Source organism: Calypte anna, chromosome 2 (assembly GCF_003957555.1).
Source record: "Calypte anna isolate BGI_N300 chromosome 2, bCalAnn1_v1.p, whole genome shotgun sequence".
Taxonomy (NCBI): Eukaryota; Metazoa; Chordata; class Aves; order Apodiformes; family Trochilidae; genus Calypte; species Calypte anna.
This window is the reverse complement of record NC_044245.1, coordinates 122,656,426-122,674,276: the sequence shown is the minus strand read 5'-3', so window position 1 is coordinate 122,674,276 and position 17,851 is coordinate 122,656,426. Positions and strand designations below refer to the sequence as shown.

At 39.8% G+C, this 17,851-nt stretch overlaps 1 protein-coding gene across 3 annotated transcripts in view; it reads left to right on the top strand.

Annotated features, from left to right (window-relative positions):
• The window catches only part of ZNF704 (zinc finger protein 704), an 89,212-nt gene extending 75,966 nt beyond the window's left edge, over positions 1-13,246 (top strand). Inside the window, exons 6-9 of one of the 3 annotated variants that reach the window (XM_030446005.1) lie at positions 309-570; positions 5,529-5,633; positions 11,092-11,186; positions 12,898-13,246. In XM_030446005.1, the coding sequence (XP_030301865.1) occupies positions 309-570; positions 5,529-5,633; positions 11,092-11,186; positions 12,898-13,009 (574 nt within the window). In that variant the 3' untranslated portion in view covers positions 13,010-13,246. The remainder of the gene's footprint in view (positions 1-308; positions 571-5,528; positions 5,634-11,091; positions 11,187-12,897) is intronic. The other 2 variants (XM_030446003.1, XM_030446004.1) reach the window with 2 other exon arrangements.
• Positions 13,247-17,851: the final 4,605 nt, after the last annotated feature.

Sequence of the window (17,851 nt, the reverse complement as noted above, 5' to 3'; positions counted from 1 at the left end):
TCTGAAGTCAAGATTCTTGTTAATTTCAGTAGTTGAGAATGAGAAGCACTAAAGCTGAATCACAGAAGTTAAACATCTACTTCACGGTCAAAAAACTAGTTAAGAATAATACAGAGAGAAAAGAAATCTAATTCCTGATTTCTTTTCCTTCCCTGCAGCCAGAATACTGATAAAGTAAGTAGGGATGAAACTGGGAGTAGTAATTTATTGACAATATGAATATATTTGGTCATGTATCTAGAACTTAAAATTTACCTTGGGGTTCTTGCTTCCATTTAATCAGTCTTTCATTCTTTGTCTTGGTACAGACGTGTAGGAGAGTCTGACTACAGCGATGGAGAGGAGGATTTTTATTACACAGAAATCAGGCTCAACACGGACTCAGTAGCTGATGGCTTAAGCAGTCTTTCCCCAGTCTCTCCATCTCTAGTATCTCCTCCTTCTTTTCCCACCCAAGATGCAATCCGTCCTGAAACTTCCTGTGCCAAAACTGAGGCTAAGTTGATGACACCTCTGAGCCGCTCAGCTCCTACCAACCTCTACCTCGTACACACGGACCATGCTTACCAGGTAACACTGGGGAGAGTGAGCTTCATGGGTTACGCTTATGTGTCATTGATGTATAAAGAAATGTCAGATCCCAATGCAGATTTGGGATTTAAAAAGGTCTAGTTTTAATAGGCTGAACTTTTTTCAGTGCAGCCCAAGGGGTTTGTCTCATTCAAAATTAGATGTCCGCTTCTGAGCTAGTTGGTTGGCTGTACTTCCACTGTAGCTGGTGGGTTTTGGGGTGCTATTTATTCAGCCACACATAGGTACATATTTCAGGTTGAGAAGAGTTGCTTCATGTATCTCACTGCGTACATCAGTCAATTGTCCATTGACCATAAGAAGGCCTCATGGTGATGTGCTCAGATGTGGTCTCCTGCATTGTAAAAATTCTCAATTCAGTCAACCAAATCCCTCCCAGAGTCTTAATTTCACCCCTGCTTGTACTGGATGTGTTTGTAGGCAAGTATCCAAGAGATGCCAGGAACAGTTAGTTTCTTTTATTTGTACACTGTGAGGTGTCAGTTTGCATATGTGAAGCAGAGCAGGAATAATGAAAAGGCATATACAGTGTCCTGCCCTCAAAGGTCCTTAAATGGCAAAAATCCAATCAGATCCAAAAACTTCTAACTAAGTTCAAACAGAAAGCATCAATTTTAAAACTACAGTAAAATATTACATGATTTGGTCTGGAGACCATATGAAAAAGGAAGAATACAGACTTTGAAGACTTGTGGTCCCTGACCTGTTTATGCATTGAAGAATTGAACTCTGTTAAATTTATCTGATGCAGTAACTTTCTTACACAGCACTGTGCAGATGAAACCTTTTTGGTTTGTGTCTGGAGCAGACCCACTAAAAGGGCACAGGTAACCACACAGAATTCATGGGCTTGTTTTAGATTCTTTTGCACAGCAGAAAGCATAGGTGGAAGCTTGGCATCTCAGGTGGGAGCTGCATCAGGTAGATGGATAAAACCAGCTAGGAGGAAGACTTTCTTCTTAGTTGAATTTAAACCTTGCCTCTCACAGAGTGAGGCACTGAGCCAGGCTCCTGAGATGAGTCTCACTTCATTTGGGATTTGCAGTTGTGTCTTCCCTGCAGTTTGGAGTCTCATTTGATACTCTTTTATTAGTAGCCTTTAAGGAAAATGCTTGCCTAAGGAATCTTAGTTCCAACGTTTAAGCTGCTTGAATTGGATTTGAATTGATTTATTCTCAGACTGCAGGTGTCTGAGCCCTGTCTGCTTTTCAATCCTTCATTTCAACAGTAAGGGTGGACACAGTCCACAGTGTTCAAGACTTTCTGATTGGAAGCAGGAGGCAGGGATCTTGCAGGAGCAGTCAGTTTGTCTTTGCAAAGGAGGCAGCCTCTGCGCAGCTGGGTCAGTGGCAACCTGTGCTGGGGGCCCTCTAGCCCAACAAGAAGAGCACTCTCTGGGAGGCAAGGTGGATATTCAAATCTCACTAGAAAGAGGAGGAACTGAGCCCAGGTTTCACTCATAGCATTTAACTGTTCTTGTGACTGTTGTGTAAAAGAGAATAGCAGAGAAGGTAACAACAGCATCTTTAGTACCACCTTTCCTGCACTGTGTTTCCTGCATTTTCCTGGCTGGTGTGAACCATATACAGAATTTCATAAATATATATATATATTTACTTCTGATACAAACATCTTTATCAAAACTAAACCAAAGTACTGAACAGGAATGTAATGATGAAGACAATCTCTCATATAAATGAGAGCATGGAAGTGGAAATAAGTTCACTGGGAGTGAAGAGGCAAAATTCACTGTTCAAGGAACTCAGATAAGGGAAGCCAAATCATATTAATTCCAGCATTCCTGTTAAAAAAGGGGGAAAAATACTGAACCCAAAGCTGGGTCACAGGAATAATAGGTAATCTATTAATTGTAATTTCCTGTATGACTGGGAAATGGTATGTATAATACCTGTAGTAAGAAAGGTGTGAAGGAAAAGTGTTAAGGCAAGTCCAAGTCCTGTATCTCTCCTCTGACCCAGTGCTATGGATGAGGAAAGATTTAGAATAATTGTGGGAAGTATAGCATGTAAAATGAACTGGAGTGGAGGAAGCCCAAAGGGAGATTGTATGCTGGAGCAGTCTTAACATCTTCCTTGCACAGGTTTGCTTTGTAAACAACAAAGAAGCAGTACTGAAGAACAAATCCCTCTGGGTTCAAGGAGAGCATTTGGTCATAAAACATGTAAGCAGTATTTCTGAGGCTAGAGATTAAATTTAGTGTAGGAGAGAGAGCTGGGGAGTCAGGGAGAAGAGCAGAGAGTTATTTTGAAAAGGTTTATTGAATGTTACGGAGTTGAATGAAAAGCTGTAGTTGGGCCTGATCTCATTTTCATTAAATCATTTTGGTGCTAGAAAAATACTATAATAAACTTTGCTGATAACAAAACTTCTGAGCTGTCAGCAGTACAGGGGTTTATATATCATGCTTTGTGACTGGGTGATCTTATGAGTAGTAGGATTTGATTTAATGGTGGAACATACAAAGTCCTGCACCTCAGGAACTAATGAGATTTTTCTGCTATAAACGAGGAAAGTTAGAAAATTACAGGGGGATGAAGCCTATGTTCTTTAATCGAGCACAGAATGACTGCGAGTCAACAACAGGTCTGTGAAGGGAAAAAAAAAAAGTTGTAAGCTTTCTTGGGTAAGAAATACCTAGGAGAGACAGGGAATTTTAATGCCATTTTACAAGACTCCAGGATAACTTCAGCTGGGATCCTGAGTAGAGTCCTGGTCAACCCAGCAAGGATGATGGGCTCCAGTTAGAAGGGGTAGAAAGAAGGTGATCAGAATGAAGAGGGAGGGCAGGGGATGACACGGAAGGACTGAAAGCTCAGTCAGAGAAGTCTTGAGGAGAGGATGGGATTGCTTCCTGGGGAGAAAGTGAGAGGACAAATATGAGAGGGGAAGAGAATGAGCATGTGGTATTTTAGATACAAGGCAAACGCTACCACAAATAAATAATTATAAATTAGCTGTCAATACATTTTGATTGGAAATCAGATTGAACTCTCTAAGCAAAGTGAGACTGGGTATACAAACACTTCAGAACATGGTAATATTATGGTTGCTTATGTTGTAGGAGAGATTTTCTAAAATGTTAGCCTGAAAAGGTGGCTGTGCTTGATGAGCAAAGATGCATGTCAGGGAAACAAATGGGCCAGGGCAGTGACTGTCTAAATCTGACCATGTCTTAGGTAATTATTCAGGTACTGAAAAAACAAAATTGAGCACCATTGTATTTTAGTGGTGCTCAATACATTGTATTTTAGGTGACTGCAAATTACAGCCATTTTCAATTTCTTTTACTTCACATTTCATTGTAAGACTAGTGCTTATGCCTGTAAAATTTAACTATAGAGGAACTATGGTAGGCTCTTTCAGCATCTAGGAGTTCCCTTGTGGATCTTCTTCCAGTACCCTAGGAAGTCACCATGGTGACCTTGTTCTGACCTGGTAATCTGGTGAGATGCTCAGTGAGGCAGTGCTGCCTCACTGCCCACCCCACAACCTCCAGTTCTTTCTGGCAGGAGTGCTGTGGTCATGCACTCCTTCCTGTTTGAAGCAGGCTGTGATGAAGCTCTGCTGGTACCATCTGGAGTTGCCAAATTTTTCTTGCTGCTTTTCAGCGATTTTTTTATATATATATATATTTTATGGAGCTCTGTGTGTCTGTGTGGATTGCCTTGGAGCTGTCAGCAGGCTCAGCCCACAGAGCATCGCTGCCATAGATGGAGGCATTTGGTGGTCTCAGTTGCTTTTCCTTGGAAGCACTCCAGGGGATTGCTTCTGCACTTGTTTACTCTGAAGATGATCTTTAATGGGGACTATCAGGTTGTAGTTTGTCATCACTCCTCGCTGCCTGGTAGCTTCTGGGAAGCACTCTCTTCCCTGAAGCTGTGAGGCAACTTCAGCAGCCTTAAATACACAAACACTGCTCAGATAAATGTATTGCATTGTTGTCAGGCACAGGCAATGGAAAGACAGAGGAAAAAACTCATTTTGAGTAGCACTTCATTTGTAAGTTTAAACCAAGGAGACTTTGGGTTTTAGTTTTTTTTAAAGCTTGAAATCCAAGAGTCAAACTGAGTCTGTGTTTGTGGTGGCTGCTTGCACTCCTGCTAGGCAGGGTAACTGCAGAGGTGTGAGTTTCCTGACTGTAAATTAAATAATGGGATTCAAAAAGAGGCAGGGGAGAATTCCTGAGGGCTCAGAGGCCAGTTAGAAAGCCAAAGAGAAAGCACAAGATGGAAGGCACTCAGTGGTCTGACTTTGGTTTATCAGGCTTACCAGTCAGTAATAAAGGCCAGATAGGAGGAACATAAGAGTTCAAGGGGCCATGAGGTCCTTCAGATATTTGCTTTAGTGTAGACTTTTGAATCCCAAGGATGATTTTCAGACACTTCTTTTTGCTAGGGAAGACTCTTTTAATTGGGATGATTCTTAACACCATTTCTCTGACAAACACAAAACCCTTGTTGATGATTGTAAATCCTGTTGCCAAGAAGCCTCACCAACCAATCTTCAGTTGTTTAAACCAGCTGCCATCAGGTTAAATTCTGCCTTGCTTATCACTGTGGAACAGCTGATTTTTTGCTGCTAACTGGCATTATTTTAAAAGTTATTTGTATATGTATTTTGATTTTGTGTGCTTTTTTATTAGATCTAGCTTTTAAGGCTTTTGGATGGATTCTTGTGAGAGTTATCTTTCTCTGAACAAGGTTTTAAGAACAGTCATATATTAATGTATCCAATTCTTATTGGCTTATCCATGATTATCCCTCTCATAAGGATAAAGTGCTTGTTACCATGTAGGTTTTTTTTCCACTTCTCAAAGTCTCTCTTAGATTTGCAGTTTCAAGGAGTGAAAGATCCCTTGAAATCTTTTGGAAGGGGAATAGTTCTTCTTACTGGAATAATTTTTTCTTTCCACACAGGCTACTCCTCCAGTGAACATTCCAGGGTCAGCAAAATTTACTCCCAATGGCAGTAGCTTTAGCATCTCTTGGCAGTCACCTCCAGTTACCTTCACCGGCATTCCAGTAAGTGAATGACACCACAAAACCAAACAAACACAAAACCCTAATAAGTTTTCAGAACTTTTTGCTTTGTTTCACAGTGTTCCAGAACAGAAGTAAATTTGACATAGCAGGTACTAAAAAAAGACAAATTGAATAGGTGTCTGAGTTTGCCAACTGATTGGCAGATGGCTAAAATGGCTGATTTTAACACTTGCCAGTCTCTCATTCAATAGTTAAATTTTTTCCATCCGTGTCTACAGAGAACTGAATTGATCATATATTTTTTTTTACACTGCTTGTTTACAAAAGAACATTCTGGTAGGGGCAGAGCCTGGCACTATATGGTCGTTTTTGTGCTGCTAAGAGATTTCTTACAAAACTTGATAGAAAATTAGTCTTCCAGGCTAATTGTATTCAAGCAGTAGGGCTGTTACCTAAATGAACTCTGAAGAGGATGCATATTTGAAAGACAACCGAAAGAAACAAAATTATGGGAATGCAAAGTCTGATTCTAGTAAGCTACATATATGTAGTCTCCATTGATAGTAGAAATTTCTGTATTTTTCTCCTGAAAATATGTTCAATACACTATGTTTTACTACATTTGAGGGCTGGAGCACCTCCCCTATGAAGAAGTTGGGGTTGTTCAACCTAGAGGAGGCTCTGAGGTGACCTTATAGCAACCTTCCAATATCTGAAGGGGGCGTACAACAAAGCTGGGGTAGGGATTTTTACATGGGTGTGTAGTGAGAGGACAAGGGGAAATGGCAGGCACAAGGGAGTTGTGGCTGCCCCCTCCTTGGAAGTGTTCAAGGCCAGGTTGGATGGGGCCTTGAGCAGCCTGGAAGGTTATAGTGGAAGGTGTCCCTACCCATGCAGAAGGTGGAATTAGATGATATTTAAGATCCCTTCCAACCCAAACCATTCCATGATTCTATGATCCTAATACATAATGGAATTTGACACATTTTTAATGAAGATGTGTTAGGTGTAAAGTCAACTCTGACCCTTTCTTCAAAGTAGCTGGTATCATAGAATCATAGAACTGGCTGGATTGGAAAGGAATTCTGAGATGATCAAGTCCAACCCTTGGTCCACTACTGCCATGGTTACCAGACCATGGCACTGAGTGCCACATCCTTATGCAAGGCCTAATTTCATAAACAGGATTGCAGAAGTGGGATTTTTTCGTAAACATGGACTTCCAGTAGTCCTAAATGTAACACAGTATAGGTGTGGGTATATACTGTAGGGGGAGTTAAAACCTAGCATGAAGAGTTCAAAGGGATTAGGCTTCTAGTGCCTGGTGTGTTGAATACTGAAAGTAAATGTAAATCATAATTTATGAGTAATGGAATATCTTCTGTGTAATAAATAGAGACAAAATTTAATGTAAGAGTAGCTAATCTTTATTGGAAGGCATTTTTCAGGATAAATTGATATTCTCTAATCATAAAGCTATTTTGATACCATAACATTTCATTTAATATTACACTTTCTTACTTTATGAATCTTTAAAGTGTTTTGTATAAGTCACATTGCTCATCCAAAGAACCTTACAGCTTTTTTCCTTCTGACAGTGGATATTAGACATGGCCATAAGAGATGCTGTATCTCTCCCTTCTCTTCATCAAGTGAATCTCCAAAGCTTCTTACTGTCAACCTTTGGCAAATCTCAGAGATTTACTGCAGAGGCTGTGGCATCCTGCAGGGCTGATAAAAAATGAAAGTGGCTGAATCAATTAAACTGCACTCTGCCAATGAATATTTATTAAATTCCATCAAGGAACAACTAACAGTGAAAGACATCATGCTGGCAGCAATTTGAACGAGAGTGCCTTGACAAGAGTATGCTATCCGTGAAGTTCCTCGAGAATTTGATTTCCCAACAATGGGGTTGATACAGAGTAATTATGAAACTGGCTCCTTTTGTGAAGTAGCACAAATTGGTGCCAGGAGTGTTGGGAATCTAAAAATGCAATTAACCACATTGCAAATCAGACACTTAAGAGGACAGGACTAGACACATATGTGTTTAGTTTATTGTTCGAGCAGCAACGTTGTTCTAAGGCTGTAGAGTTGAGATTTCTCAAAAGAATTTAAGAACTACCAAATCACTTTCTGAGAATTGTGTGGAGATGCCAATGATTTGAGTACAATTTTAAAATAATCCCAGTACAAAAACCTGGGGAAGCAGTGATGATGGCAGAATTATAAACCACTCAGAGAACCATCTTTGCTGCCTTTATATCTCTGTCTAACAGCATTTATAAGGCTATTTAGCAAAAAAAAAAAACCAACAACGCAACCACAAAACCTTCTAGGTTTGCACATATTTGACAATTCTGTCATCAGTGAGATCATTTAGGAATTACAAAGTCTTGTCTGCACCAGAAAATTATGTGCACTGAGGGTGCGCATGCAAAGTAATGTTAAGTAACTGTATATTAGATGAAAGTTCCTTTTTCATGCATCTAAGTAAAAGAGATATTGCCTTATAAAAACAAAGCTCTGCTGATTCCCACCCCTACACTGAGTGTAACTACTTTAGAAAAGCTTTAGGACAATGAACTTTATCCCACTCTTATGAAATTTATTTAAGCCTAGAGTATGCAACAGAACCAGCATACAATAAACTCAAGCACAAGCAACTGTGTATGTCCTTGGTCCCTGAGATCAGATGCATGTCTGTAGTACTCAGTGGAATTTCAGAGAGTAAATCCAAACCATTACTTTCTGCCTGACCCTTAATATTCATTCAAACAGTTTTCTAAAATGGCACTGGGATACTTCTTTGTCCTGGGCAGACCACTGAGTAGTAAAGGATTAGGTACAAATTTGCAAAAGCACCTAGTTCTACACATTTCTTCACATTACTGGTGGTGTTGCAATGGGATGATTCTGTCCTTGACCCATCAGACGGCTGTTGAATCCTGGTTTTGAACAGTCTCCTTTCTAGGCCTATATGTCAGCAGTTAAGCCCATGAGAGAAATGACATTTCAAAATAGTCTTTTGTGGGTTTTTGACACCTTCTTTAAGTGCTTCCCCATTTATTCCTGTGAATGTGGAATTTTGATCACATTAGGCATTTATCTGTAAGTCTTGTAGTCATAAAGGAGAAGAATTAGGGGAACCTCCGAAGTCCTTATAGCCTTATATCCGTCATGAATAATGTTAATTCTTGAGGCAGATGAGAAATAGACTTTTTCTTACCATTGTCCCAAGGTAACTGCAGGTGCAAAGAGAAAAGTTGACTTTTGGCACAACTGTGACTTATTGGTGGGTGCAATTGTCTGCATGAAGCAGAAACGACAGGTTCACATTTGTTCTACCTCTTGACACTGAACTAGGAGAGAAAATAAGGCATACACACAAATTATGCAAGTGGGATGAGCAGCAGTGGAGTCTGTATCTCTTGGTGTACTGGAGGGCTTGTTGTAACGAACATATAGTTCCAGTTTTATGTAATGTAGGATAAAAGTCTTCTTGAATACTGCATGATCTCCTCTGTGTGATACTGATTTTTACCTGCCTGCTCACAGACCCAGAAAGGTTCAACAGGAGAGAAGATCTTTAAGTTTGATAATCTGATGTTTACAAATCACAAGTCTTCTCTGTAAGCGCAGTTTCTCCCAGGAGATGTAGCTGGAAACTTGAGGGCCTCCCTTCAAACAAACACTCTTGTTTCACATTTTAATTCTCTGCTTTAGACAACGCTTCAAACATGAAAAGCCTCCAAGGGATAAGGATTGCCTTCTCAGACCCTCCTTTTAATCTGTTCTTAGTGTCATCTACAAAGGAATACAGCTAGCTGGTATTGTTTAGACTTCCTGCAAAGCATATCAAAATACACTCCAGCTTAACTTCAGTGCATTTTAGCTGCCTTGGTGTGCCAGTCCCTGGAAACCATCATGCAGAGACCCTCTCTGGAGAATGAGAGAGGAGATACAGCCTGCGTGCTGCAATTACAACTCAAGCCTGTTCTCTATTTGGAAGCAATCAGGATAATTGCTTGTAACAGAGGAGACCATCAAAGCACTTTTTGTTCAGTGGTAACCAAGGAATATGTTGCATATCCATTAGTAGTGGTCAATATAAATTTTTTCTGGGTTTCAAATTGCTTAAGAACCCTTGAAGAATTGACTGGAGATCTCTGATTGCTGGTAACAACTGGAAAACAGTGCAGTGTGTGGTGAATGCCAAAGATGAGAAAAGTGTTATTGCTTTGAATTCTGTCTTCAGTGTTTGAGTCATTCCTAGGTAAAGTAGTTGATAAAAGATAGGGAAAAAAGTAGTAGACAATAAGATGCCCTCAATATTCTGAAGAGGTATGACAGAAAGAGGGAGCTAGTGTGGTCTCTGGGTGTATAAAACCTGACATTAGCAGGCAGGGAGAGAGGAAATTGCTTACAAGTTCTGGAGATGTATTTCATATATCAGTAATTGTCTAAACTGATTCACAGTGCAAGATGCACATGCTGTTAAATCAGAAATTTCTGTAGTTACCAGCCAAGCATAAAGGTTGAAAGAGTGTCTGCACTCTGTTACAAGTATTAGTTTTTTGCTGCTGGGGAGTAGCTATAAAATAGCCTTTATATAAAAAAAAAAAATCAAAGCACGTTCAGTAACCTGCTTCAAGTAGGGTCACTTCCCATTCTTCCAGATACTATGAGTCTTCAAAAGGGCAGGATTGAACAGTCATAGCAATACAGGGAACTACCACAGTATCTACATTTCCTAGCTGCAGGAGGCAGTCACTCTGTGCACCAGCTGCCCAAATGAAGCTTGCTATGTTCTGCACATAAGAAGAAGTGGGTGTTCATAATTTTTTTCTGGTGTTTTAGATGTTAAGTGATTGAAGCCTTCACCCAGGATCAAAATAAGACCCTAGCAGTAAATAATTTAGGAATTATTTAAGGCCAAGCTTGATGCCATGTGATTACTCTAATAGTGTTGCCAACCCTATGGCTCATTTGGAAATGTTCAGAAGACCAAACTACACCCTTCACTTATGAACATTCACAAGGAGGACACCTGCTGGAGAGGTTTAAAGTGCAGAATAAAGGAAAATCAGGGAAATAATCCAGTACATCTTATTAGCAGCCTGGATCAGAAGGAGATTGCACTCCCATTAAAACCCCAAAGACCACATAGTAAGTGCACTGCAGCAAACCCCCTTCTCCAAGGCTGTCTCTCCACAAAAAGTGCCAAAACACAGATGGGAGCAACACATGAAATCCCTTTGTTTCATAGGGTGTTATTGGCATTGATCTCAGCACAGGCCAGAGTTTATTTTTCCAGTTATTTTCCCTGCTTAAATTGGAGACAGTTTTCATAACAGCTGTTCAGACTTAAATAAGAATGAATGCATTTTCTGTATTTCCCAAAACCTGCAATGATGCTGATCTGTATTCTGGTTTGCTCTGCCTTCCCATGTATATGTTCTTCATAAGCAGCTTTTTTTGTCTGTATTGACAGGTCTCACCAACTCATAATCGTCCTGCAGGGAGTGGAGAGCAGAAACAGTCCCACACAGTTCTTTCATCACCGCCTAGAGTAGCATTTGGCTTGAGGTATGGGACCATTAGCTCCTGCTGACAGACCAGCAGCCTCAGAATCTGGAGGGCACTTAGTAAATAAGATATCAGTGGCTAAAGAAACAGAAAAACCACCCCACCAACCGTGATTGCAGTTGTCAGGGTGTTTCTTACCAGAACACTTCAGAGTAAGTGTTCTGGACCTGTTTTGTTGATGTTACCATCAAAGGTAAAGTCTGGGGGAGAAATGAGTTGTTGCAAAATGAAAAAAGGCAAACTGTGAAGCCAAACTGCAGGCCTTGTGCCATGAGTGTCTGGAGTTCAGATGCAGATGTAAATTGCCATGGAAAGCAACACTGCCTGGATTCACTGCTCCAGCTGAAGCATCCTGAACTGCGTTACCAGGCTTTGCTTTTTTTCCTTGAAAGGCTGTGCTATCTCATGTGTTCATCACCATTCAGTCAGTGTGGTGTTTGGCTTCAATTGAATTTTAAGAAAGTATATATATGTATATCTCACAACAAATATCTCACAACAAATTAGATCAAAGCAAAGTTTTATATGCCTTGTCTTCTAGACGTAAGCTGCAGTCACTTTCATTAAAACTAACTGATGTTTGACCAGCATCTGCTTTAGAAGTGCTCAAAATGTTATGTTAAAAATCAAACTGTGACACTGAGTTTCTTACAGTATAGAGTCTCCTTGTTTCTCACAGTCTTCAAGGTACCCTATAATGAGACAAAAGGAAGATTTCATGCTTTTCACTTTCTTCCTGACTCTCAGATCATTGCATATGCTACAAACCAAACTTAGAATCTTTCCAGTTCATGAATTGTGCCCGTTAATGAATGCTGAATAATCAAAAAATGTATTGGTGTTCAAGGGAGCAATCACCAGGCAGTTCCCCTGTGTGTCATGCGGTGTGTAATACAGGTACTGAACAGTTCTGTCTGTACAGTTCCTTGATGTGAAGACACCAGTAGAGGTGGCACTGCTGTAGCTAGTGTTGGGTGACCTGTAGCATTGCTCCTCAGATTTGCTGGCCTGCAATGTGTGAAATGAAAAAGTTTCATTTTAGCAGTTACTTTGATCATTTTCTAAACTTGTGAACTTTTGAGTGGGGTTGGAAGATGGAAACCACAACAGTTTTGAAAGCAGATTATTCCTGCTTTGCTGACTTTGGGGACAACGGTGAAGTAACACGCATGAACAAAATGCTGCAAATGAGAGCAAGGGTTAAAACTTTTTTGTTTGGTTTTGTTTTTTTCAATCACTTTGTTTTTCAGTCAATAAGCTCAGAGAAAACCAGGCAGGAGGGACTGTCAAGCTTAGGAGCTGGTAGCTTTTCCCCTCTTTTGTATAGCTGCTGCCTGCTGGTAGTCAAGGTCTGCTGCTCAGAGCTATGCAGAATATTTTTACTGCAGCTCCACAGCAAAGAGGACTCCTGCCTGATGTGACCTGGGCTGGATTGTGGGATAGCTGTGACTGTCTGTCACAGCTTGGCACTTAACATGGCTAAAGTACCATTTATCCTGAGTGGGCTGAAGTCAGTAGTGTATTGTCCTGGGGTCATTCCTGGAGCAGAGGAGCAGGCTCAGCAGGTGCTGCAGAGGGTGTAGAAGCCAGGCAAGGAGAAGGTCAGATCCCTCAGAGCTCTGGAGTCACTGAGATCATTTTCCTGATCTTAGGGTGATAAAGCAAAGCTACGAAAGCATCTCATTAACAAACTTCTCTTTCTCTCTGGCAGGAAGCCTAGAGGAGAGGGGAAAAAGTGTCGGAAGGTCTATGGGATGGAGAACAGAGATATGTGGTGTACTGCCTGCCGATGGAAGAAGGCCTGCCAAAGGTTCATCGACTAAAGATTGAAATTATGCAGAGAATTTGGGGATGGGGGAGGACAACAGCAGACCCAGATTGCTGCAGCTGCACTGTATCACTCCCCATTTTCCCTTCAGTGATGTGGTGTTGGGGGTTTTCGGTTTTTTTGGGTGTTCTTTTTTTAAAAGAGCTTTGTATTTCAAAGTGAAGCACTTGTAGCCAAGGAGAAGCACTAATCAAAACCTGTGTGGAGCAATAGAGAAAAAAAAAAGGCAAAACCAGGAACATACAACAAAGTTCTGTCTTACTAAGTATGGAAACCAGAGCAGCTATTAGTGTTTTTCTGTAAAGGAAAGGAAAAAGTTAAATTTTTGCTAACTCTGTGAGCCACTTGCTCCTTAGGATCATTTTTAACCATTTCAGTCTCTGTGCTGTGAACATCTGTATTTGCTAAACTGAACAATTTTTCTTTTCCTGAAATGAAGATCTCTTTTTGAAAGCTTTCTAATAAACACTTCAGAGTCATATAAGCTACAGTTTTCTCAACAAAAGCTGTACTAGGACTGGAGACTGCTAAATGATTCTCCTGATATGAGTGATCAATGATTATATTTTTGGAAAGGGAATGTGGGGAGGAGTTGGGGTTTTAGTTTGATTTTTTTTTTTATATATAGGAGAAAAGCAAACTCTAAACTTGCAAGAAGAAGTAGCAGTGCTCCTGGAAGATTTTTAAACCAGGAACTGACCAGTGGAGTGGAACAAAGTAATTTAAGTACCAAATTGGATTTTAATCCTCTGGAGGTAGAAAAGCAGGAATGGAAAGTCACCAGCAGAGATTGTTACGAGAAGTTGAGGGGAGAAACCCAGTGATGCTTGATTGAAACCTGTAAGAACATAATGGGGGTCCAGGAGCTTCTCTCACTGCTCTCCCATTTCTGAGGGAGGATGAACAGTTGGACCAGCACATCTATTGCTGCAGGAGGCCTATAAAGAACTGGTAAATGCAGCCACTAGGATTATGTGTAATAGCTATTCAGGGACATGATCCAGCCCAGCAGTTCTGCTCTTGCTTCCTTTTCTTGTATTTGAGAGATTGTTGAGAGATAATGGTTTGCTCGGCTTCCCCCCCCCCCATTAAAATTGCTATGATTTATTTGATATAAAAATAATTTCTACAAAAAAGGAAATACTCCCTTTCTACAACATCATCTTGGAAAAAGAAGAACAACAGCAAAGGAGCAACATATTTATGGTAAAAGTCCATTTCTTAACTAATTTTGATGTATGAATTAACAAGTTTTTCTACTTGCAGTACTTGGATAGATTTGGGTGCTTGACATTCTTTGTCAAAGCATACACTGGAACATGGCAAGCTGGTGTTCTTTCTCAACCTATATTGAATTACTATTAATTAACAATTATTTCAGTGCAAAAATAATTAAGAACTTACTAGGTTATGAATGTATGTGGTTAAACAATACTTGTCTGTTAAAGAAAACAAGGCACCTTAAGAAAAATCAAAGACAAAAAAGCAAGATTTTGCCTAATAGGAGAGGTGTAGAGGCCTACAAATTCCTGGATTTTTTTTCTTTAATACCATTTGAAATTAGACCAGATTTTTTTTTCTGTTAAATTTTTTTTTTCATTGTCTAAGCTGGTTCATTCTCACTGTGACATAAGGAGACTATCTAAAAAGCTTTCTAAAATGTGGTCCAATATTCAGTCAATAGCTCTATCAAACGTGCATTGCTGCTTATGCCTGTGTAAAAGCACAAAGTAACAACACAGCTGTTCAGAATATACACTATGAATTCAGCAAAGTAGTGCTGAGAAATAAAATTTATAATAGGAGCTACCAAAGGTTATCATCTGATTTACTTTGAACAAGTTAATTGGGCAATCAGAGGCCTAATTCAAGCATGCTATTTCTGCAGTTGTTTACAAATTGTGTAATTTACATGCACAAGTAGCAAGATACGGTTGCATGCACATAATTACTTGATTTTTTTGGCCAGTTTTGTTCTTTTAAGTCATTTAAAAAACACAAAAATGAAAACCAGACTCTGAAATCTAGTGAGATGCTGTAATAAGATACATACAGGTGTGTAGGAGTGTGTATATATATATATATATATATAAGACTAGATTTTACATCGTTTTATATATATATATATATATATACATATAAACCGATATGGGGCCCAACAGGGAGTAGAAAGATTGGTGTTTTTATAAATATAGAAACCAAGCACTAAAGGTCAGTGGAGACACAGCCACTGTATTATCTTCTTTCCTCTTACTAAAATGTGGGTCATGGCTTTTCTTTGGATGTTACGGGGTTTTTTTCAGTTTCCTTAGTAAAATACTTCATAGTAATTCACAGTCATTTCATCCTTAAACACTGAGCTTCCTGATGGTGTATTTGCTTTGGTAGAATTTAGGAAATTTGGGACTTTTCCAAGATACTCCTGACAATTTGCCCCCTATTTTTACAAGCACTCCAAGACTTAAATGTAAAGTGTTCCATAATTAATTTGACTGCTGTTAGATGGACAGTATCTGCCTGTATATTTGTTGTTCCCTTCCTTTTACATTTTCCCTTTTTGCTTTGGAGGATTCTTTTGAAAATAATGTATCAGATTGTACATAGTTTCTGTAATGTCATGGCATTGTGAGCACCTTTCCCAAGGGCACTTTATGAATTATTGTAATAAGATTATTCTTTATAAATTTCTGCATGGAAGAATGGTTTTGTTGCTAGACCAGGTAGCCCTCTGGTACAAATTTGATACGGGTTATATACAGGCAAAATAACCCACAACTGATCAAAACAGGATAAAAAATTGATTGTTAACAAAACAGAGGACAGAAGATACTTGATAAATCCTTCCAGGAGAAAGCTAAATTACCAGTATTTTTACACGACCTTTAATCAGCAGTTTTATATTAAATAAGTTTTGCATCTTATGGCTGTGGCATTTTGATTCAAAAGTAGGTACTCCTCGAGTTCCTGTGTCTCAGCCATGGCCAGCTGTAGCGAGAGGACACAACCATTTGGACCTGCATGGAGCATTAACCAGTCGCTTCATGCTTGGAACTCAGATTGCTTCATGTTGCAAGAGCACTTCAGCACCCACCCCGATCCCCTGCGCCCTCCTGATGCCCCCAGCAAGAACAGAAGTGTCAGCAAAGCCTTTCCTGTGTTATCTGAGTGTAATCTGGAATAACCTCTTCCATTTTTCAGTCTCTTGCTTCAGCGTTGCTGTTCTCCTCACATCTGATTGATCTCACACTTCCGCGCTGACCTCTCCGAAAGACTCTGATCTCTTTTTGTTTTCCTGTGGAAGCAGCGGCCTGAGTGCTGTGGTCATTTATCCTTGTTGGTACATGGCATTTTTTCTCTTTTTGGTTTCTCTGTGGGAGGAAGGTCACTGTCTCTAACCTCCTGGTAACCTCCTGGAGAAGTCAGAAAGAACAGCCTGAATGTATCCTGCAGTCTCTGTATGCTACAGGGATTTGGAGGTGGGTTCATCATATATGTCAAAAGACAGAACTTACCCCTGAGATACAAAATTTTTTTTATTTTTTTTAATTTAACCACTTACTTAGTATTGATGCTGGTAACAGAAATTACCAGCATCAGTATCAGAGTGGAGATCCACAGTATAGATCCCAAATGTTTTTCTTCAGGAGTTTTCTTACTGTAACAAAGCTACGTCCCAGTTCCCCATTTACCCCAAAATATCTGGAAAAGGACATAATTTTAGAAGTGGGAAATTTTAATGCCAATTTGTAAAATATGGCTAGGCTCCCACTGCTCCCTTATGAAGATATTGGACATTATAAACTCAGATCATCTTAGTCATAAAATGGTTTCCACCCAGAACAATGTGCCTGATTCTCTAGTGCCTTGCACAAATGTAACAGGATACTTAAGATGCAAAACGAGCAAAAACTCTTCCATTCCAATTTGCAGGTTTACACTATTAACCAATATAAATCATTACCTAGCAGATATCTGTTGTCATGTAAGCCAGACCACTAAGCCCTGCTTGTGTGAATAAGATGGGAAAAATGACTGTCTATTGAATTACTTTTTCCAGGTCCTTAGCCTGGTATGACTGTTAGCCATCTAATCATCTACAAATTCTTTACACCCCTTTTCTATCACTGACATCACTTTCTCCATTCCTCCTCCCCTTCATTTTTTAAGAGAACGACTAGGTAGGCAACACAGCAGGAGGCAAAGCTTTAAACAAAAGCACTTGTAAAACCTTCATTTAAGAATGAACTCCAGCTCCATGCCACATCCCAGATGTCCTTGTCATTGACTTCTTTTTTCATTTTGTTCTGATCCACTGAGTCGGGATGGTTTTCTGTTTCCTGCTATGGTCTGGGACCAGCTAGAGGGGCCCTGCTGAGAATTCAGGGCACAAAAGTGTGGCAATATAAAATGATTACTTTCTTCTCCTGCCTGTAAATACCTTGAAACACCACCTCAGAAGCAGGACATGAAATGAGAAGCTTGCTGATCATGTGCAGAGCCATACGAGGTTGCCAGTGAGGCTGGTTTCTGTTGGTTCAAACTTCAGTCATCTGCTGGAGAAAGTTGTGCTGCACCTTTTCTTAGAAACCTTTTGATAAAGAAGTGTTTGTAAAGTCTTGTCTTGGTCTTACATTCTCACTTTTTTCTATCTTCCTGTAAGGTGGAAGTGGAACTGGGTCCCGTATAGAGTATGGGATTTAGTCTGTGTCAGGATTTTATTCTGGTAGTCCAACTGTGGGTTCTTAAATAAATTGGTAGCCTAACTTCTATTAGAACATAATCATCACATAGATTTTGTTCTAAGTTCAGTAAAGTTTTATGGCACCTGTAGCAAAAT